This window comes from Oryx dammah, unplaced genomic scaffold (genome assembly GCF_014754425.2).
Source record: "Oryx dammah isolate SB20612 unplaced genomic scaffold, SCBI_Odam_1.1 HiC_scaffold_19, whole genome shotgun sequence".
Lineage (NCBI taxonomy): Eukaryota > Metazoa > Chordata > Mammalia > Artiodactyla > Bovidae > Oryx > Oryx dammah.
This window is the reverse complement of record NW_024070203.1, coordinates 27,008,954-27,031,472: the sequence shown is the minus strand read 5'-3', so window position 1 is coordinate 27,031,472 and position 22,519 is coordinate 27,008,954. Positions and strand designations below refer to the sequence as shown.

General features: G+C 44.1%; 1 protein-coding gene across 3 annotated transcripts in view; it reads left to right on the top strand.

Annotated features, from left to right (window-relative positions):
- NSMCE2 (NSE2 (MMS21) homolog, SMC5-SMC6 complex SUMO ligase) overlaps window positions 1-21,987 on the top strand; it is a 232,312-nt gene extending 210,325 nt beyond the window's left edge. For all 3 annotated transcript variants that reach the window (XM_040261832.1, XM_040261831.1, XM_040261830.1), the window contains 3 exons: window positions 13,343-13,443; window positions 13,828-13,934; window positions 21,638-21,987. In XM_040261832.1, coding sequence (XP_040117766.1) covers window positions 13,343-13,443; window positions 13,828-13,934; window positions 21,638-21,755 — 326 coding nt within the window. In that variant the 3' untranslated portion in view covers window positions 21,756-21,987. The remainder of the gene's footprint in view (window positions 1-13,342; window positions 13,444-13,827; window positions 13,935-21,637) is intronic.
- The last annotated feature ends 532 nt before the right edge of the window (window positions 21,988-22,519 follow it).

Sequence of the window (22,519 nt, the reverse complement as noted above, 5' to 3'; positions counted from 1 at the left end):
TGAGGGCCACACTGTAGACTGGAGGGTACCTCTCACCACTCCCTGCCATCCAGATGAGGCCATACTGTAGACTGGAGGGTACCTCTCACCACTCCCTGCCATCCAGATGGGGGCCACACTGTAGCCTGGAGGGTACCTCTCACCACTCCCTGCCATCCAGATGAGGCCACACTGTAGACTGGAGGGTGCCTCCAACAGACCTCACCATCATCATTAGAAGCTCAGGAAGGTAGTTATTTGAAATCATTTCCTTTTCCTGTTGAGTTTGTAAAGCAAGTTCTGAGATCCTTTTTCTCCTTCCTTTCTTCCTTGGTTTTGTCCCTTCTTCCCATCTGCTCTTTCACCCCATTAGTGCTCCCTTCTGAAGCATGAGAATGTTCACAGACTCTAAATGGCAGCACTAGAACTTGGACCCCCAAATGCTTTGAAAATGAACATGATCAGCCAGTCATTCTACTCTGCCCTTTCAGAAACTGTCTCCAGGGTTCCCCTTCCTCATGATGTTTCTCTTCCTGCCTGGATGTTTATCAGGTCCTTTTCTCTAATGAGGGCAAAATATTGTATCTCATCTTCACTGTATCCTAATGAAACAGCCAAGAAGAGAGAGTGATCATCTACAGGAAATTTAACACCTCTTTCCCCAATTTATGGTGGAACTATGTGGTACCTCGACCTAGACTTAACATACTCCGCCTTACAGAGCTCTTCTCTGGGTCCCAAGCTGAACCACTTTTCTGCAGAAGAACTCAGGAGTGAACAGAGTGACTTGTAAGCCCCCCTTAAGATTGGATCCCAGGTGTCAACACTAAGCCCCTAGTGTGGGCCACGCACTGTGTTACAGAGATGATGAGCAAAGGTGGTCTGTGTCCATGAGTTGCTTACGGATGAAGCAGGAAGACAGAAACAGATACCAGTGATTTAAATGGGGAGGGGGCAGTGTGGATGGGGAGCCCCTGAGTGGGAAGGTTTCCCCATGGAAGGCAGTGCTGCTGGTGAAAGGCTGTCCTGGGCCGCTGCTGAGTTCTGTATGTTTTTACATGGCCCAGCCCAGGTTCACAGCCACCTCAGCCCCACTTCTGCCTCCCTTGCGAGCTCCCTCTGAATTTACCACCTGCTCTGTAATCTGTGAGCTTTCAGTGGGAAGGAAAATCCGTCCCTCCTGACATCCCTGGGTGTGGATAAGGAAGAGTCAATGTTTCATGCTAAGTGTATTGTCAAGCGCTGTGAGTGTCATGGAGGAGGAAGTTTTAAAAGTGTGATTTCTTCATGTTTACAAAATGAACCAGTGACTCAGATCTATTGTACACATTCACAAGAGCTGTGTCCTAAGCTGATCCCGATTTTGAAGTCATGTGTCTTCCTTTGCATGTTGGGAGGGTTTTCTAGAAGGTGAAAAGTGGAGGAGGAGGGAGGGGATGGGGGCGCGGAAAACAGGCTTGGCGACAGGGACATGGTTCCCTGTGTGTGAGCCCCGGTATGGATGATGCCCTGGGGCCCTCAGCCCTTGCTCCCATCCTCCCTCTCTTCCTTCCTGCTTCCTCCTCCCCATCCTCCCCCTTCTCTTTCTCCATCTCTCTCTCCCATTGCCTCTCATTCTCTCTCTCATTTTTCTTCTTCCTTCCAGTTGGCAGGGATTTTCTCCCCCAACTCTGGTATGTTTTCTGTTAGGCTAACTTCAGACAAGACCCTGCAAACTGAAAACAGATGTCGAGGTGGCCCAGAGCGTCTGTCTGCGGGTCCATGGCTCTCGGAAGCCCTGATTGGCTCCGCGCGCTCTGCAGGCTGGGGAGCTGGTCTGCGTTTTGGGTGGCTTCGCTGACTTTGCTGCTGACAGGCTTGTTAAGCCTCGCTCGATTTGGTCCCTCAGGCTCTGACCTCTTTTAATTTCTTCCATATGGTAATATACTTTGGGGATTATTCCCCTTTCTTTTTTCTGTTCTTTTTTTTTCTTTTCTTTTCTTTTTTAAACATGACTACATTGTGCCACCATAAAGGAGAATTTTTAAATCGATCGAAAGTAAACCTTGATATGCTTCATCAGATACATGGGAAAAGGAAAAATAAGCATATTTAATTAATGCCAGATCCAGGGCATTTCGTAACTACTGTGCTGGATAAACTGTATGGAGGAACGTATCTGATTAGACTCGAGGCCTGCTCTCGGTTAGTAAGACAAATACTTCCCCTTCCCTGTGCTTTATCCCACAGCAGATGTCTTCTGTGCCTCTTACCTTTTATCCTCTGAGGCTTAAATATATCATTTATTTTGAGAAGCCTTACAAAACAAAGTATGATATCGGTACTGGCTTTACTCTGTTAAAGTCTTGCATTGACTAGAAGAATTTCATTCTTGTTTTCTCTAGAGTTTTGAAATTAGAGATGGAAGACATGATGTTATTTAAATTACATTGTGATGGATTATCTGTGATGAAACAGATAAGTTTGAAATATTGTAACTGCCGTTAGGATAATAAATCTCAAATGTATCAGGGATAAAAATGGTGTCATAGCCCCTGTCTTACCCAAACCTGAAGTGTTGCAGTTTTCAAGTTGAGCAATTATAAATTTTAAAGTTCCCTTTTGAAATATGATCTCTAGACTTGGTTTCATATGTGTTTCAGTTTGACAAATTGAATAAACAAATCCATCCATCTGCATTGCCATGGGCCCTACTTACTTCTTAAATGTTACTTGGTCTCATAAAGAGTACTAGATATAAGAAGTGCAAGCAAAGTAATTATTCTTCAAAAGTTAAACAATGTCCTTGACTCCTCATTTACTACCAGTTCACGTATACAGTGATGTCACCAGGACGCAGCGGACTGCAGTGTTTTCTCCTATTTCCTTTCAGTCTTTTTTCTAGATACCATTTTTTAAGATAAATTAACCATACAACCTATATAGTTTTCATTTCACTTTTTTCCCCACCTCATTTTCTGATGACAAAGATTGTTTTTAATTTCTGTCAGATTTTGAGTGGTGATGTCACAGTTCATGTAAATTTTCAGTCTCCCAAATATCTAGATTTCCCCAGTGTTTCTCTGTTATAAAAACTGTTGTACTTGAATGTCACTATGTGTACACTCTCTCTAAACCTCAGCAAACTTAAGATGATTTACACATTTCTCACAACTGATGATTATTGTACTTTCCTCTGGACATAGAGGATTTGGGGCAAGGGAATAATAGAGATGATATAAAGACATAATGTAGAAGAGTTTGTTTCTTAGAATACAACCCCTGTCATCTTGCTTTTTGGTAGTTTGCTTTTGTACAGACGTGGAACAGAGAATAGAGAGTGGAATGACCCAGACAATGTAAAATGGCTCTCTTTCAGGGGGGAAAAAAGGTGATTAGATCAAAGACCAGATCTAAAGATCTAAAATATTTGCCTTCAAAACAGTCTTCTTTACTGTTTTCATCTTATTTTCACAGTCAGTTTATATATACAACAATGTTCAAAACATTCTCTTGTTTTGGAAACCAGTCATTTAATGGACATTTATTAAGTTCTTGCACCTTGCCTGGCACCCTGAGCATGTGAAGAAAAATAAGGCAGAGTTCCTCCCCTCGTGGAATTCACAGTCTAGTAGGAAAGACGGAGAAATAAACAAACGATTTCAGCATCTACAGAGGGGCCCTGGAGGCTAAAGGAAGAATCACCTCTGCTTTGGGGCTTCACACAGGAAATACTGAAATTAACTGAATCTTGAAGGGTGGTCACAGACTGCTAGGTGAAGGGCTGGCAGAGGTGCAGAGCAGCCTGGCAACTGTGAGCTAACTATAATTAGTCTGAAATGGATATGGGGAAAGGGATTGAGGAGGGAGGTGAGTATCCTCTAGGCCAAGTAGTGAACAGTCTTGCTGTCTTGCTGAGGAGGCTGTGGTTGGTTTTTGTTGTTGTTGTTGTTGTTGGGATTTTTTGTTTGTTTGGCTGTCCCGTGTCTTCATTGAGGTACGGGGGCTCTCCAGTTGCAGCACACAAGCTTAGCTGTCCCATGGTGTGTGCCATCTTAGTTCCCTGACCAGGGATCAAACCCACATGGGAGGCCATGGTTTTAAAAAGATGACTAGCTAGAGTGTTGATAAAGATTGGGAGAGACTGAGGCAGAGAGATAAAGAACTTTTGCAAAGTTCTAAATAGGAAGTGCTGGGGACTTGAATTAGGACAGCACCAGTGAGCATGGAAAGGAGACAGAGTCAAGATAGTTTATAGATAGAGGTTGGAAAGCTTATAGGGTTAGGTCCCATGTACTGTGTTGGGTCCCTGGATGGGTGGTATTTACAACCCTCTGAAATAAGAAAACATAAGATGGGTATTTACAACCCTCTGAAATAAGAAAACATAAGATGAACCTGAATGGGATTTCTCATCTTCTGATGTTTACTTGCTTCATACTCTTCTACGGATCTAAACAGTTGGGAGTTGTAGACCATCTCCATGCTAGCTAATCAGTTTTCCTATCATGTGATTTTCTAGTTACTTACCCGAAGCAAAGAAATAGAATGTGTGCATTTGACTGTCTGCTTTTGCTTAGAAACTTAGAGATGAGCATCAAACCTTCTCTGTACTTGCATAAGACGTACTGAATGCATGTACTGAATTTGAGGATATTTTCAGTATTTATTGACTTAACATGGACATTGTATGACCACATCTCAAAGGATTGGTTTTTTTGTCCCACCTGTATCTGATTACTTTAAAACCCTCATGTTTTGACATACGACGTATTTTGACAGTATTTAAAGAAATGGAGGTGGGAATTCCCTGGCTGTCCAGTGGTTAGGACTTGGCACTTCCACGGTAAGGGGCACAGGTTCAATCCCTAGCTGGGGAACTAAGGTCTCACATGCTGTACAGCATGACAAAAAATAATAAAGAAAGAAATGGGAGCAAATTAGTACATCAGCTGAGGACAAAGAATGTGTCTAAAACAACAGTAGATAACTTAACAAGTACATGATAACATGAAAGGGTACATCTAATGAAAGTGTCAGCTCTTTTGGAGGATGTAAGCTGAAACTCTTCATCAGTGTACTTTCAGGATCTTCAGAGGGGGTTGTTGAAAAAGCCGTGGAAGTGAACACAGCTGGGAAACCTAAGATGTTGCTAGTGCTGGGTCAGCTAATACAACAGGGCTAATTTAGGTCTCCCTCTGCCCTGGGCATGGGTGGCTCATCCCATTCAGAACTCTAGTTTGAACAATGCTGTGGTTTCTCTTCGGGTGATTCCTAACATTTATTGATCACCTGCTCTTTGCCTGACACTCTTCTAAGAACTTTTCACACATTAATTCATTTAATCCTCATACAGCTCTATGAAGTAGGTACGGTTATATAAGGTCCATCTCACAGCTGAGAAGATACAAACAAAGGTAAAGTCACTCGCCCAAGAGCACCCAGCTAATAAAGTAATAGGACCAGATTTCAAACCCAGGGGGGCTGTCCCCAAGCCCACATTCCTAAACACTAATCCTCACTGCCTGAGTGTCCTTAACCTCTTCTTATCACACCTCCCTGGAGAGCCTGGCTTCATCACTCTCTCAGGGAGGTTCACCTCGATTCCTCACCCCACCTTGCAAGAGCCTCTAGGTAACTTTTGTACTTTGTACAAAACAGATTTGTTATTTCACTCATTGCACAAAATGTTAGTATTTGTCTCTCTCACCACACCTGATTTTAACCTTTGTTTCCACTGGCATTTGTGTAGTGTTTGGCACAGAGCAGGTGTTTGAATTCATGCAACTTGACTTGAGCTGGCTTGACTTGAACACACACAGCTTATCTTCAGAGGAGCTTTCAGTCTACCCAAAAAAGAAGTTTCATCCACATAAAACAACTGAATAATGAGGAAGTTTAAGCTAAAAGAGTATGGTATATACAGTAGGTGTTAACGGATTTCAAAGAAAAGAGATTGATTGTAGGGATTGGGTTGGGTTGAATTTGGTTGGGTTGTATTGGGTTTGGTTGGACTGGATTAGATTGGATTGAGTAGCATTGGATATATATAGCTTCTTCAAAATATGTAGAATCTGTATAGGTAGCCAAAGAAGGAATAATATTGATCAGAATCCTGACCTGCAGCAGGTGTGAGTGAGATGCTCACATTTAAGGGGGCGGCAAAGTCGTATCAGACAATGTGACTGAAAGAGCCTCCTCTTTGACACAGATCAACTATGAGCTCCTCAGAGAGGCTGACCCTGTTCCCTCCTGGGAGCTTCTTTCCACAATGTCTTGTATATGCGTAGCCCACACAAGACTGCTTTGCACTGTTTACATCTGTCCTGTGTGACTGAGCTCCCTGAGGGCAAGGATTATTTTTTGCCAATATCAAGCATAGTGCCTGGCACAAAGTAATGATAAAAATTACACCACGTGTGTGCTTAGTTACTCAGTTGTGTCTGACTGTTTGCCACCCCATGGACTGTAGCCCACCAGGCTCCTCTGTCCATGAAGATTCTCCAGGCAAGAATACTGGAGTGGGTAGCCTTTCCCTTCTCCAGGGGACCTTCCCGACCCAGGGATCAAGCCCGGGTCTCCTGCACTGCAGGTGGATCTTTTATCATCTGAGCCGCCAGAGAAGACAAAAAATAACAATAGCAACAACAATTTACAACCATATAACATAGGTTTATAATAAAATATAAGTATGTGTGTATATATATACACATATATGATGAATAACATTTATTGGATCCTTATTATGTTCTATTCATTGTTTTGATTATTAACTCAGTCTACCTTTGTTGAATATTTTTCTGTTGAAATTGTGTCTGTTGTATTTTGCTATCCTATGAAGGTTATAACTCCTAGGAAATTTTTAATTATGTAGGCCCTATCTGGACATCATCTGCATTTTAATTCTGCAGAAGCCGTTCACAGACAGAAGAGTCTTAGCTTTTAACCTGTGTCAGAGTTACCAAAGCTAGGATTCCCTCCGTGGCAGCTTGGCTCAGCTGAAGCACTGGCATTCAGGACAGTCCATTTGTCCCAGGAAGAAACTAAGAACAGAGCTGAAAAGTGAAAATATCAGTTGCTCAGTTGTGTCTGACTCTTTGAGACCCCATGGACTGTAGCCCACCAGGCTCCTCCGTCCATGGAATTCTCAAGTCAAGAATACTGGAGTGGGTAGCCATTTCCTTCTCTGGGGGATCTTCCTAAGTGATTGAACTCCAGTCTCTTACATTGCGGGCAGGTTCTTTAGCACCTGAGCCACCAGGGAAGCCACAAGAACAAAGCTAGACACCCATTAGTATAGAGGGTCCAACACACACACACACACACACACACACACACACACACACACTCACTCCTCAATTCCGAGCCAAAGGGACTGAGCCTGCTGACATACTCCTTTCCATTCAGAGTCTAAGGTATGTCCAAGTTCACAGAGGCAGCCACTCGCAGCCCAAGCTGTGGGCTACTGGGTGGGAGAAACAAGTCAGGAGTTGGCGCAGACACATGCAGACACTGTAACTATAGAGTTTCCAACTTGGACTCAGTCTTCTTTTGCAGGGTAGGGAGGGGATCTTCCGTGTACCAACTCAACCTCTCTAAATATGCCGTCCCAGAATAGTGCAAGTAAAATAATCCGGGCAGTCCAATAAGCATTTCAAGCGGGCAGCAAATGTTTGTAGAATATTTGCGACTAACTTTCAGGAGAAAAGTGCTTTTAGAAAAATGTTCAGACTTAATTGAAAAAGCACATAGCAATCAACTTTTATTCCCAGCTGGCATAAAACTGGCTAACTGTCAGCCAAATTTGGGTTGCCTGAAGACAGACAAGTGACTAATACTAGGGCTGTGTGTGGCCAGGCCCAAGTGTATTTTCTGACCACAAAACCATGTCTGGATTCTCCTTTGTAATTACCACACAGCCTACTATAATTGTAACACTTACATTTACTTCCTGCCTTTGACATGGAATTCAGGGTCCAGGGCTGTACCCTGAGCTAGAGTGAGGTCCTCTGTTATTTGCCTAAAACCTATGAAATCATCATTGTGTGAAACGTGTGTGTGTGTGTGTGTGTGTGTGTGGCCACATCTGTTAAATATGTAAAGTGTATCCTTGTGAAAAATACTCCCACTCCTGCCTTGTTGGATGAAGCACTTCACTAATGAGATGTTTATTGAACACCTACCCCTGTATACCAAGGACATTTTGTGCACGCATGCTCAGTCTCCCAGTCGTGTCAAACTCTTTGTGACCCATAGATTGCAGCCCACCAGGCTCCTCTGTCCATGGGATTCCCCAGGCAGGAATACTAGGGTGGGTTGCCATTTCCTTCTCCAGGAGGTCTCCCCAACCCAAGGATCGAACCCGTGTCTCCTGAGTCTCCTGCGCTGGCTGGTGGATTCTTTACCACTGAGTCACCTGGGAAGCCCAAGGACATTTTAGAATCTGGGAAGGCCTCCTCTGACATCGTAAGCTAAAGAAGACACCCAGGCCTTCTCAACCCCATCTCTCTGTTGTGACTGCACAGCACATCTCTGTAAGTGCTGCTTTCTTCTCTGTCTCCCTCTCTTCTTCTTTCCCCCTCCCCTGTTCTCTTCCCAGAAAGCAGGTCAGTGAACAAGTCAGTCAAGTCCCTGCTTTCCTGGAAGAGAACAGGGGAGGGGGAAAGAAGAAGAGAGGGAGACAGAGAAGAAAGAAGCACTTACAGAGACGTGCTGAGCAGTCACAACAGAGTCACGGGGTAGAGAAGGCCTGGGTGTCTTCTTTATTAGCTCACAACGTCAGAGACGGCCTCTCCAAAGGGACAGTATTTAAACTGACATTTTAAAATGACAGGAAGAAGTAGGACAAACAAAGATCAAGAGGAAGAACATTCCAGGCAGGTTAGTATAGAAGTCAGAGATGGGAAGGAGCCTAGCATGTTCCAGAAATAAGACCAGTGTGACCTGAGCACGGTGGGCGAGAAGGGGACTGGTCCAAGGAGCTGGCCATGCAGGCCCCTGTGAGAAGCAGGTCGGAGTGGCAGGGCAGGGGGCGGTGTGCGTGTGTAGATGGTGGTCCTTGTTGAAGGAGGGCTTCTAGTTAGGAGGCTTCCGAAGAGGTCTGGGCAGGAAGCCATAGTGGTTTGGACTAAGATGTAGTAGCAGTCACAAGAAAAGGCTCGGCTTTGATTTAGGGAATATATTTTAGAACCAGTCACCAGAACTTGCCTGTGGTTTGGATGTCAAGAATGAAGGGAGAGAAATACAGTTATCAAGAATGATTCCAAAGGTTTGGGCTTGAGGAACCAGGACGGGGGACGACAGATAGGACGATCCAGCTGTTCACTGACGGTCACAGCTGGCCAACCGTGAACCCCCATCTTGGGGATCCAATCAGTGCCCTCACCAAGCCCCTCACCTTGCATCACTGGGGAATATTCGCAGACCTTTGGAAATCCTTGCTTGTTTACTTCATTACTACTACAGCATTTTTTGTGTCTTCTCCTTTTGGTTTTTATTTTATGACATAAAAAATCCCATTCAAGTTACTAAATCAACCCTGATGCATCCCTCATGGGTACTCTATAAATGTTAGTTCATACCCAGGTTTCCCTCCTCAGCACTTCATTTGGGTGCCCTGGGCCTGGGCATGGATGTCGGGTGTGTGTCTGAGATCTGCCCATCTGATCGGAAGCTAACAGCTGGCACATATGCTTCTGACAACATGCCTTGTTTATGTACATGGACTGTGACTCATCATCTTGTCTTTCTCTTTTTAATCTGAAAATTTTTTTGAGCTCTCTTGAGTAACAAACTGATTTAATCCACTTATTTCTTTATTATAATGCTGACATTTTCTACTTTTGCCTTTAAAATATTGTGGGGCTTCAGTTTTCTTGTCTCTACAGTGGGAATAGCAGTATAGTTGTTGTTCATGGGTGTTTGGTGAGGATTAAGTGAAATAATGTATATAAAGTGCTGAGCACAGTAGCTGTATGTAACAGTCAATAAACTTGAGGTATTATTATTAATAAAATAATTATCTGGCGGAGGGAGGGGTGGCTTCCAGAACCTACCCACTCGTTTTAGTATTCCAATTAACCACACCAAGAAAATGGAGCCATGTGTTGATTTACTAACTCCCTGCATGACTTTGGACAAAACCTGTAATGTCTTTGGATCTCCGTTTTCTCAAGTAAATGAGAGAATCCTTATTCTCTCATTTAGAAACCTTATTTGAGGTTCAAAATTAAACCTCAGTTTAAAAACTTTTGTGATTCTAGTAGACAGTCTCTATTTTTTCTCTCCAATCTTCCTCTCAGTGGGCTTATCAAAAAGTTGTGTCTTTTTGTGTAGATCAGTGTGTGTGTATGTGTGTTAGTTGCTCGGTCACGTCCAACTCTTTGTGACCCCGTGGACTGTAGCCTGCCAGGCTCCTCTGTCCATGGAATTCTCCAGGCAAGAATACTGGAGTGGGTTGCCATTCCCTTCTCCAAGACATCTTCCCGACCCAGGGATCGAACCCAGGTCTCTTACATTGCCAGCAGATTCTTTACCGTCTGAGATTAGTGTAAGTGATACTTATTGCCAGATGTGACCTTTTGTTCAGCACATTGTAGAATCCCAACGTTGATATCACTTTCTATAAATACAGATTTCGGGTGAGGAAATGTTCTAGCTCAAGAGAAGTTTAGCTCTTGAGGCTCTTTCTCTTTTTAGACTCTCAGTCCATGGGCTATTACTCACTGTTGGCATTCTTCCGCACCTTCTTCTTTCATGATCAGTGCTGTTGATAGCCACCTACAGCTTCTGAGTTCCCTGCTCAGCCTTCCCTGGTGGTTGGTATTGCATCTGAGTTGTGCTTTCTTGCTTCCTCTACCTTTTGAAATTTAAAAATAGAAAGAAAAAGAGAACCTGCAGTCTTTCACATTGTCTGAACTCTGTGATTCACCCAACAGATTTTCTGGTGAGTTCCACAGTATAACATCTATTAGTCAGAAATGTGCTATCCGTTCAGAGTAAGCCCTGTAAGAAATGGACAAAGAGGTGCTTTTATTTTCACTGTCAAATGCATAATCCGAAAGGGACTCCAGCAGCCCCCAGAGGAGGCTTTGGAAAGTAAATCAAGGAATCAGAACAGCTCCCAATCCTGCCCCTTGACTTTTCTCCTTACCTGCCCAGCTTTCTTGAGACAACCTGAAGAATCACTGGGTCGATAATAGGCCTCTTTTAAGAGTCTGACTCTTGTGCTCTTAATACTAATGATAGGTCCTAGGAAGCACAGAAACCCTTCATTGATCTAAGGAACATTATTTCAGAAGCCCAGTTCATATCACAGCAAGCATACTAAACTTTGGCAACCTCACATTCAATATAATTTTATTGCTGGCAACATTTTTGAACATATTTTTATCCATACAGCTTTGGTTTGGAAAAAGTTTGGCTCCAAATAAATGATTTAGCCTATAATTGGCTATTAATTTCTCAGCAATTATCTCCGCATACTTGGGAGTTATTAAATTAATACTGAAATCCAGCCTACATATTGCTCTCAAATGAAATATTTTTGATGACCAAATCAACTGTTAATGAAGTTAACCCAACATTACATTTTGTAGACCTTTAAAACTGATTAATTTCAGTTTTTTATAGTAATCCTGTTTTGAATCCAATATGTGGTTTTCAAGGTCTCAGACATTTTTATAGCCTCTTGAAAAGCTGAGAGGCGCCAGGCACTGTACCTTAACCACCAGTAGTTAAAAGAAAATGTTCCGTCCAGGAAGTCCTAAGCTCCGAGGGCGTCCCTCTTGCCTTCTTCAAGGAGTAAGAGCTGTTTGGGGGACAGCTCTCTAAGAAAATAAAATAAGCTGGCATATAAATAGCACTAGTCACTAAAGCAAAGAGAACCCCCTACCAGAAAAACCAGAGTAATTGGGGGCAGAATGCTGGGTTTCAGCCGTGAGTTCACTGGGTGACTTCGAGCAGGTGCTCCGCACCCCTCTCCTGTCCCCAGGGGTGCTTTTCCAGCAGACACTTTATCTGGCAGAAGGGGAAGGCCAGGGCCCGCAGTTCTAGGAACTAAAAGTTGTGTAGAACCATCTCAGCTTAAGAAAAGGATTTCCCTCAAACGTTAAAAGCAAGACATCTTTTAAAGTCTGTATTATTTTCCCAGAATGAAAGGAGGAAAGGAAGGGAAAAAGGAGAAAAGGAGGAAGAAGGACTACAGTGTCACACTTGTGTTTAAAACACTACTGATCTTTGATTTCTGTGCAAAATGACAAGTTCCCTTCTCCAAAAAGAAAGGCTTTCATGTGAGATTCTGTCAGTACCCCCATTCAAATGTCACGTATTACCTAGTTTCCCTTGCTGAAGGGCAAGGACCATGAAAAGTACATACATTTCAGAATCAAATACGTTACATTTAAAGCCAACCCTACCACGCATTTGCTCAGCAGTTCCCAAAGTGTGGGCCAGGAGCCCGTTGGGTACTCGGGAAGCCTTTCAGGGTACCCATGAGGTCAACACTATCTTCATAATAATACTAAGATGTCATGTGCCCTTTTCACCCGCTTTCTTTTCATAAGTGAATTTTTCCCAAGGCTACGTGATGCAATATCACAACAGACTAGATGCATACACAGATATCAAAGCCCAACTGTCTTCTATTAAGTCACATATTAAAGATATGTTCAAAAATATCTTATCTCTTTTTTGTTACCCTGGGAAATATAATTATTTTTAATTTTTTTAGATATCATTTATGTTAGCTTGTCATATGGTTATTATTTTTAAATGAATTAATAAATACATATTTTAAAATTCCTCAGTCTTAATAATGTCTAACGTGGCAAATCTTGATAAACATAACCTAAAGTGTATTGGCATCCTCAATAATTTCTAAAAGTACAGAAGGGTTCTAAGCTCAAAATTTGAGAATCCTTGTACTATCCAACAGTAATTACCATTTATTGAATGTGTCTTTGTGTCAGGAGCTGTGCAGAGCACACAGAATTCTTCACCTCTTAATCTTTGCAATAAAGTTATAAAGTGGAGAAGTTAAAAAACAAAGACCTTGCTAGCCCGAGGTCTCACAGCTGGAAACGACAAAGATAATCAAGTCCTTCTGACTCCAAAGCCACATTCCTGATGACTGAACAGTCCTCCCCCACAGAATCATTCTCAGTGACTCTGAAAAAGTTATTTCACTGCGCCAAGTTTATTTCGTTACCAAACATGGGCAGAGCCCCACCTCCCCCTGCAAAAGAGTTATTATGCATCCCAGCACCTAGCACAGGGGTGCACACCAAAGAGACCCTGAAAATCTGTCAGCCTCCTTCCTCCCATCCCTTCCTGTCCTTGGCACGTTAGAGCAACAAGACTCACCAGCTTCCCTTTTTCCCTCTAGATGGTCTTCAATCAGACAGAGAGGCTGACAGCACAGAAGGAGTTGATGAAGATATGATTGTGACTCAAAGTCAGACCAACTTCATCTGCCCCATTACACAGGTACTGTAAGCAGTTTGCTTCATGGAGGCAAAAAGTTCCCATTTGCTTTCTGACTTTATTTCCTGTCTGGAGTTGATGAGGGAGGAAAGGAAAGTGATGAGGGTCCAGGAAGAGACCTGGGAAAGAGTTTGCAGTCCATGATGTCCTTAGGGATCTACGAGTATATTCCTGCCCCACTGGCGAGGCACCATTGAGGCCTCTGGTCTCCCTGCATTTTCTGTTATGGTCCTCTGCCCTGAGTTACCTAGAGCCACGAGATGGGGAGGTGAAACCTCGGAAGCCCCAGGTCTAGGCGACAGCAGTGCCAAGTAATTGGTGACTTGAAGAAGTTACTGGAAGCTGGTCATCATCATTCCTGAAAGTCTAATGTCTTCTTGATTACAGTTGGAAATGAAGAAACCAGTGAAAAATAAAGTGTGTGGCCACACCTACGAAGAGGAAGCCATTGTTCGCATGATTGAGTCCAAGCACAAGCGGAAGAAAAAGGCCTGGTGAGTTGCTGCAGGAAGGGAAGTGGCCCTTCCCAGGGGTGGTCAGTCCCAGGCAGTGCATTCATGCTGGAGGGAAAGCTGCTTAAACCTCCCCTGAAGTCCATTCACCCGGAGGGATAGTGTAAACATGGAAGCCGGTTTTCAGGAAACACAACACAGGAGAGGAAAAATTAGTAATCTGTTCGGGAAGAAGCTGAAGGAGCTTCAAACACACCTTCAAAATACAAGAAAAGGGAGTTGGATGTAATTCTCACCATTAGATAACAGGAATTTTTATAAATTTGTGTGTGCTGTGCATGCTAAGTCGCTTCAGTCATGTCTGACTCTCTGTGCCCTGTGGGCCTCAATGTGCCAGGCTCCTCTGTCCTTGGGGTTCTCCAGGCAAGAATACTGGAGTGGGTTGCCATGCCCTCCTCCAGGGGGTCTTCCCGACCCCAGGATTGAACCCGTGTCTCTTATATCTCCTGCATTGGCAGGCGGGTTCTTCACCACTATCACCACTTGGAACGCCCTGTGTGTGCTGTAGCCTGAAAAAAATAAAGGAGAACTGTGATGCTGAGAAATTTCTTTTCCCCTTTCTATATGTCTGAACTCAAATAAGAAGGAATGATTTAAAAAAAATTTTTTTTTTGCATTCTGCAATACAGAATACTGTTTAAGAAAGTATTAAGTTGTCATTCTAAGAATTCATACCCACTGGTCTTTTTTTTTCTTTTGGCTGTGCCTCGTGGCAGGCGGGATCTTAGTTCCCAGACCCCATGCCACCTGCTGTGGACATGGGATGTCTTGGCCACTGGGCCACCAGAGAAGTCTTGGCTCCTGTTGGTCTTGATGGTCGAGATGTAATTGTCCGGGAAAAGCTTTCATATCTTTAATTACATAAATAACTTCACGAACAGTTTAAGTACATTCATGGGTGACTTCAATGAGAAATTTTCTTTTTAATTGGAAAGTTTAGAGAATCTTTTACATATATATATATATATATATATATATGTATGTATTTTTTTTAACCCCTTTCACACACACACACACACACACACAGCTCTGTTCCTGCAATGACACAGAAGCCTGAGTTGGCTAGCCTGGCTGTGACTTGGTTGGCATTTCTCCTGCTCTTATCACAGATTTGTTGAAGGAATGCAGTTGCAGGTGTGACCAATTCTCAATGGACCTTTGATAACAGTCCCTTTGATGTGTGGCTTTGCTTCTCCATCATCCAGAAATTTGCTGTTCCAGACCTAAATTGGAATTCCCCACCACTCCTCATCAGGGTGTGGACTTAGAGATAGGGCATTTGTGACTGTAGATATCTTAATGGTTATTCAATCAAGTTATTTGCCCTATTTATTCTAGAAAACCTGCCTAATGGTTGCAAAATCGAGATTGTCTGAGTACATTTTTGTCTGTTTTGACTTTCCACCTTACAATTGAGACGTCCCATTTCCCTAGGGAACCTTCCATTTTCCCTGTGAGTGTAATTTTCTTTGTTTTTGGATGTCTAAGCCTTCCGTGTCTCCTTATTTTTTTTCCCTATGTTTATTCTCTGAAAAGCAAAATTTTAGTTTGTTAACATAACTGCTAAGAATAGGCCTTCCCAGATAGTTCTGTTTCACAGCTCTTCTTCCTTAAAGTTTGTGATATTCTCCTCAAGTCAGATTCAGAAAGGACAGGCACTGATAACAAAGCACATTTTCCCCAAGTCCCAGGAGGGGTGGGAGCAACTCCAGAACAGGCTTGCACTGAAACACATCTTCTTGATTACATACTTTGACTTTCTAATGTCCTTTGCCTTTTCTGAATTGTAAATGACGTTTGGAAGCACTTGAGCAACACCCGGCGTTTGGAAAGTGTGGGTATTTTCCTGCCATGCTTTTCTATAAGTTGGATGCAGATTCCGTGAACACTGCAGATCCTCATAGCTTAGTAATACAATGAAGTCCAAGTGGAGGACGTCTGAGAGGTTTACAGCAAAGGTAGTATTTCTGCTGGGCCTTGAAAAATGAAAAGCATTTCAGAGAAGGGTGAAGAAGAGTCTTTCCAGCCAAGAGGCTCACCACATTCAGAGTCTGTTCCACTTGGGGAATAGTAGATACAGGTGCAATTATTGTTTGCTAGAGGGTGATGGGAAGGATGCTCTGGGCTCTAGTAAGAGGGAAGTGGTGTATGTAAATTCTCTCTGTTCTGTACTCATCGCAGAGGCTGTTAAATGTTATGATTTCATTAGTTTCCTCATCTATAAATTGATGGTCATAGCTGTAAAGTGCCTCAGTGGTATGTTTGAAATTTGGATAAGATATACAGAAAGCACTGAGAGCACCTGTCACGTGGTAAGTAAACATTATCCCGTCCTGCTTGTCTTTCTTGCCATCATTGTTCTGTAGGGTTTTGAGGGAATATGCGAGTCAACCTGGGTTTTAGGAAGTTACTCCAGTAGCAGTTTAAGGGATGAATGAACAAAGGCCTGCGGTGAAGATGTCAGTTAGGACGCTGTGGTAGTAGTTAAGTGATAGATCATGAGAGCCGGGATTGAGACCAGAGTCATAGGTGGAAGGGCATTTAGGAGACGATGACTGTGGAGGTACAATGGGCAGAAAACAAAAGCTGGAGGGAGCAAGTGGAAGAATGACTGACATGCCTAAACAGGGTGTCTAGAAGGACGGTGATGTCATTAGCCAGTGGAGAGGCTGTAAGAGGAACGCGTTTAGGAAGGACAGTCAGAGGGTCATGCTAAGTTTGAGGTCCCTAGCAATACAGCCGTTTGGAAGTATGCAGATGTAGAAACTGTGGGTGTTTGACCTCAGGAGAAGCTCCGAGTGGGATGCTGACTGACTGGTTATTGAAACCGGAGAGTCAGACCCACACATCTGCCAGGTGCAGCTCTGGACCGGATGTGACAGGCAACCGAGAGCCCCCAGGATGGGGCCCTGGCCTGGCTCTGGGCAGCGTGAAGCCAGGACGCAGCTCTGCTCTGCTTACTCTGTCCCCAGAGCACCTGATGGAGGCCCGCCAAAACAGCATTCTGCCGTTCTGAAAGGGCAGTCAAGAAGAAGATTCCAGCAAGGCCGTCTGAGACGCAGCTGGGAGAGAGGGGGAGCAAGACTAGAGAGTTGAGCTTCGCAGGAGCCAGTGGGGGGCGGGGTTGACGGGGCCTTGAGGGTGAGCTACACTGCATTTGGCAGCAGGTTGGAATCCAGGGCCTCTTCAAAACCTACCCCAGAGGCTCCTGATGAAGTATGAATTAGTGTCATCTCCCAGGACGCATGTTTGGGCGATGAGCACGTCTGGGTTCCCTTTGTTTGAAATGTCCGTGACACATCCGGTTTGAGAAATCCCAGTTTCTCCGTTCTTCCTCCTTGCTGGTTCTGACTCTGATTTGTTAGACAGGAGTCCCAGGCACACTGTGTTACTAGCACTGACTCCTTTTCCTGTCCGTGAGGCCTCCTGACACATCTCTGCGTGGGCTTAAGTCAGAATAAAACGGCTGAGACTTTAGCCCTAACTAAATACTGTTAAAATAATTTCCTAAATCAGGTCTCTGAATAATCACTCTGTTTATTATCTTACTAATAAAACTGCCTTATGATTTTCACATGTATAAGATACACTTCCAGTTATCCATAGTCATTTCTTTGCTTTCTGGTTTAAGAACAGAGACTGTATTAGCAAACAGTCACATTTAAGAGTGTGGAGAGGACAGTTAGGTTGAACAGAAATGTGTTGTTGAGTAGCAGAACTCCAGCAATGTGCTTAGAGGCCCTATTTCAACCATGAACCAACCATTGACCTCTCAGAGTCTCAGTTTCTTCATCTGTAAAATGAAAAGAGCAACATTTCACAGTATTTCAGGATCAAAGGAACAGTGGGGAATTCCAGTCTAGGTCTGCACCAGCATATTTCTTGGCAGTGGAGAAGCAAACCACTTAGAAGAAAGCTCTTTTTTGGCCTGCAGAGTGCTAAACAAATAGCAGCCGGGTTACTGAGGTCGAGACTGTTCATGTTTGTATTACTTACCTCACTGCTTAGTGACACATCATTTCAGACGCAGAGGATGTAGGCTTGAGTTACCCTCTGGGTTTAGGTATGATGAGAATCCATCCTGCTCAGATTTCCAGACCTGCTTTCTAGAGCTGGGTGGACCCTGGAATGCTTGGGCCCAAATCCAGGAGCTCGTAAGACCCAGAATCCTGTACGTTTGTGCTAACGCTGAGGCCAAGGTTCCCCACGGCCTCTGTGACCCCTGAGACCCAGGTCCCTTTGTTCAGTCGACACACGCTTGTCCGCTGCTGCACTGGAATGTTCTGCCCTGTCAGTGACCTGAGTTCAGGACCCAGCGTCTCCTCCCAGGCCTGTAGGCTTGACTCCTGCACAGTGATGACGTGAGGGCTTAAGACTGGTGTGGCCACACCTATCTAGCTCACCAGGGTGTCGTGGGGATGGATGCACTATGCTTACAGAGTGTTCTCTCTCCAGAGGAGGAGCACCTTGATTCAGTATCTTGTCATTATGAACCTTGTCTTTTCCTCTTCAGCTTAGAAACTAGTGTGTGTTTATTTGAGACAGGGTGAGAAACAGGGTTCTCCTGTCTCAGCCTCTCCTCCAAGAAGCCTTCCCAGAACCCTCATTCTTGCTGCGCAAAGTGCCCTGTCCCCATGCTCCCATGGCACCTCTGCCCTGTGGCATGTCGGCCTCCCACCTGCACTGTAGGTGGGGCTGGCTCTGCTCCACGAGGTTCTTGAGAACAGAAATAATGTCCTAGAGCAGGAACCAGCTTACTGAGCACCTGAGTGGATTCCTGGACCCTTGTCACGTGGCGTCCCCCTTATTTCTCATGACAGCCCTATTTGCTCCACCTTCTTAGAGGAAGAACCTGAGGCCCATGACTGATGTCACTTGCCCAGAGTGTCACAGCCAGGAGGCTGGAGCCCAGCTCTCACTTACCCCTGAGCCTATATTTGTGTCTCTAGGCCGTCTGGCTCCCCTGGAGAGGATTTTTGGGTTAATGCCTCTGTCCCCCAAGTTAATCCCCTAAATGAGCCCAGACCTCTTTGTCTGACACGGGTAGCCCTGGGATAATGTGCAGCCGGCTCTGCAGCTGAGCGGTGTGGTTAATCCCATCACACATTCTCAGAATGCTCTCATTTACTGACTAAAACCACTGATGTCATCAGGAAGTCCTCCCCACCTCACTCTCCACTTCCCTAAAACAGCTTATTCACTGTCTGGCTATTGGTGTTAAAAACTTTGTCCTGGGGAGGGGAGTTGGGGGTGGGGGTGGGGGGAGACTCCAGCCAGGCAGGGCAGTCAGAGCAGATGATCAGATGGGTTGATAAGCATCAGCTTGAGGGTCATCTCAGCCAATGAGTTCAAGCTGGATCTCCATGTCTCAGAAGATCAAGTGGTGAGAAACGCCTTTTCCAAAGTCAGGAAAGCATCTTTTCATACTCTCAGCTTATTGACTTTCATACTGAAAGAAAAAACTCACTCTGAGACCTCAGGGTGTTTTAAACCAGTGTAAAGCTCTTCTCAAGCACCTCCAAGCCACCCTCTGACACGAAGCCAAGTCATCATACCTGGTCCAGTCACCCCCATCCTCTTTCACATGGTTACCTTTCTAGCCTCACATTTTAACACAAGTACCTGACCATACAGGACCCATTTCAGTAAATATAAATATTGTTAGCGAGTGTATTATTCATCACATTGATTCATGCTCTTCTCATAGAAAGATGCCTTGGTCCAGAAATCAAGACCAAGAAAAAGTTTCTCTTCTGTGTTACACAGTTGAGCCCTCTACTACTGGACAGATTAGACCTCGCATGATCAGCTTTCTTCCCCTTCTGGTTTATAGCTTTTGTCTTGTTTTTGTTATTTTTGATCTGTGCTTTTTGGAGGGTTGTCTCAGATCACTGGGCCAGAGCTCTGTGTGGGGCAGGAACCTGTATTTGTATTTTACAGCTGGATGCTTCAAACCCTTCATAGGGCCACTCACATAAGAGGGTCAGATGAGTGCACGAATGCGCACATGTCTGTGTTGGAGGTATGCAAGCTATAGGCAGTGAAGGGAATGACCGCTACTGAGCACTGTGTTGCCTAGAGCCCTGTGAAACTAGGATTCTGCGCCTTCTGTAAATCTGAGGATGCAGAGGCTCCAAAAGTCAAAGTGAGCTGCCGGTGGTCTCATAACAAGCAAGTAGGTGGTAGAGACCTAGGTTGGCTTTGACTTCAAAACTGGGTGCTCTACTCTACCCAAGTCTGGCTCATGTTGAGAAGAAATCAGGTGACTTCATCCAGCCCACTGCCTTCAGAGGAGACCACATCTAAACAGAACCATGACTCACCCACTGATTTCTTCAGCCGCAGCGCTTCCCCTGAGTCTCCATCGGCCCACTCAGCCTCTACACTGAGAGGACTGGTGGGCATTTCAGAGAGAATATGTAGCAGCCAGGACTCCTGCCTGATTCCATCCCAACCTAGTTTTCCAGTTGTTTCCATGGCGATAAAGGGTACCACCAAGGCCCTTCAGCTCTGGCCAAACTCTGAACAAAGCTCAGCTCTTTGCTTCACCCTCCACATCGGTCCGTCCGCAAGCCCCCTGGGTTCTACTTCCGGCTGTATCCGGAAGCTGCGCCCTCATCCAAGCTGCCCTTTCTCTCCCAGCTGCTGCATGACCCCCTCACTTCCCTGCTTCGTCTCTGCCTGTGTCCGCATTAAACAGCCAGAGTCATGTTTTCTAAATCTAAGCTAAATTTTATCCCTCCCCTTCAGGGTTTTCATATTTAAAATAAAATCCAAAGTCCCACACACTTCCAGTCAAATCTCCAAATGCCCTCCCTCCTGCCCTGGGCATTCCAGCCACATTGACCTTGCTCTTATACCAAGCAGCTGCCTCCTCAACTTCTACACATGCCGCTGCCCCAGCCCCGGCCACATGCAGCCTTTGTTCTATTAATAGATAAGCCCTCCCCAGCTAGCCATGCTCGACCCCTGCTAGATAAGCCCCTCAGCTCACACTCTCTCCCTTGACCCTGCTTTCTTCGGCATTGTGGCACTTAAAGACGCTATGCAGCAGGTTAGCAATGGTTTCTCTCCCCTGGAAAGTTAGTGCCATGAAGTGGGCATTGTCCCAGCCCCAGTGCTAGACAGACCCTGGCTCAGGTAGGCACTCTGAACTAGTGAATGAGTGCACATCAGTCCTTAGTTTTTAAATGTACCCCCTTTTTGGTAAAATTTCCACACTTAAATACTACTCAGCCATAAAAAAAAAGAATGAAATTTTGCCATCTGCAGCAACGTGGATGGACTTGGAGGGTAATTCTGCTAAGTGAAATTAGTCAGACAGAGAAAGACAAACACTGTATGATATCATTATCTGTGGAATCTAAAAATAGAACAAACTAGTGAATAAAACAAAAAAGAAGCAAACTCACAGAGAGGACAGACCAGTGGTTACCAGTTGTGGGGGCTGGCATGATAGGGGTTGGAGGAAAAAAGGTTGGGGGGAGGGGTTATTATGGGATTATGAGAAATCATCTGTGTGAAACTTTTGACGATTGTAAAACCCTGTAGAACTGAAAGAATTTTTCATTCAGTTTTTTTTTTTTTTTTTTTTAAGTGTGCACTTACATTTTTGCATGGAGAGAAGTTGATTCTGAAGGCATTAAGGTGAAGCGGCCTGACTTGATTTTTCTCCTCTCTCACAGTTGCCCGAAAATTGGCTGTAGCCACATAGACATGAGAATGTCGGACCTCATCCAGGATGAGGCGCTGAGAAGAGCAATTGAGAGCCACAACAAGAAGAGACGTCGCCAGTCCAACTAGGAAACCCTGCTGCCTGCAGGGAACTCCGCAGCCTACCTCCTACCCCAGCCATCCGTAGAGAGTGATGCTTGTCAAAGCACTTTGACTGGCTGCATAGCATACTTTGGGGTAAATTTGAAGGTTTTAGTGTATTTGAAAGCATTTTTCTATATTCCAATAAGCATTCAAGTCTATTATATTGCTTATTTTTAAGTGTTCTCTAATTTTAAATAAAACTTTGATTATCTGTGTATGTGTGCCTCTTGAGGTGTAAATGGTTCCAGTGGTATAGGCTGGGTGGTGGCCTATAATCTTTCAGACTGTTTTTTATTATAGTTTTAACAAACTATAGTTTGTTAACTATAACTATAGTTTTTATATATATAAACTATATAATATATAACTATATATAGTATATAATTATATATATGTATAATATAGTATATAGCTATAGTTTTTATTATAGTTTTAACAAACAAGCCAACAAAAAAAAGAATGTTTTTTGCAAGGGATGTTTGAAATGGAAACACATAAAAACAACCCAATTGCAAGGATTTTCTATCAGGATAGTAAAGAATAGCATGAAGGTATAAAGCAAAGCCAGTTTCCTTACCTGTCTTTACTTTGTATATTGACAGTTCCAAATATGTAAATACTCTTATTTGTCATTCTGATGAGCATGGACTGCTCCAGTAGCTGGCTTATCAGTGCGATGATAACTAATGCCATAATGGAAACTTTGCTGCAGCCTTCTGAGAGCCTAAAGCATTCATTGTCGGAAGCAA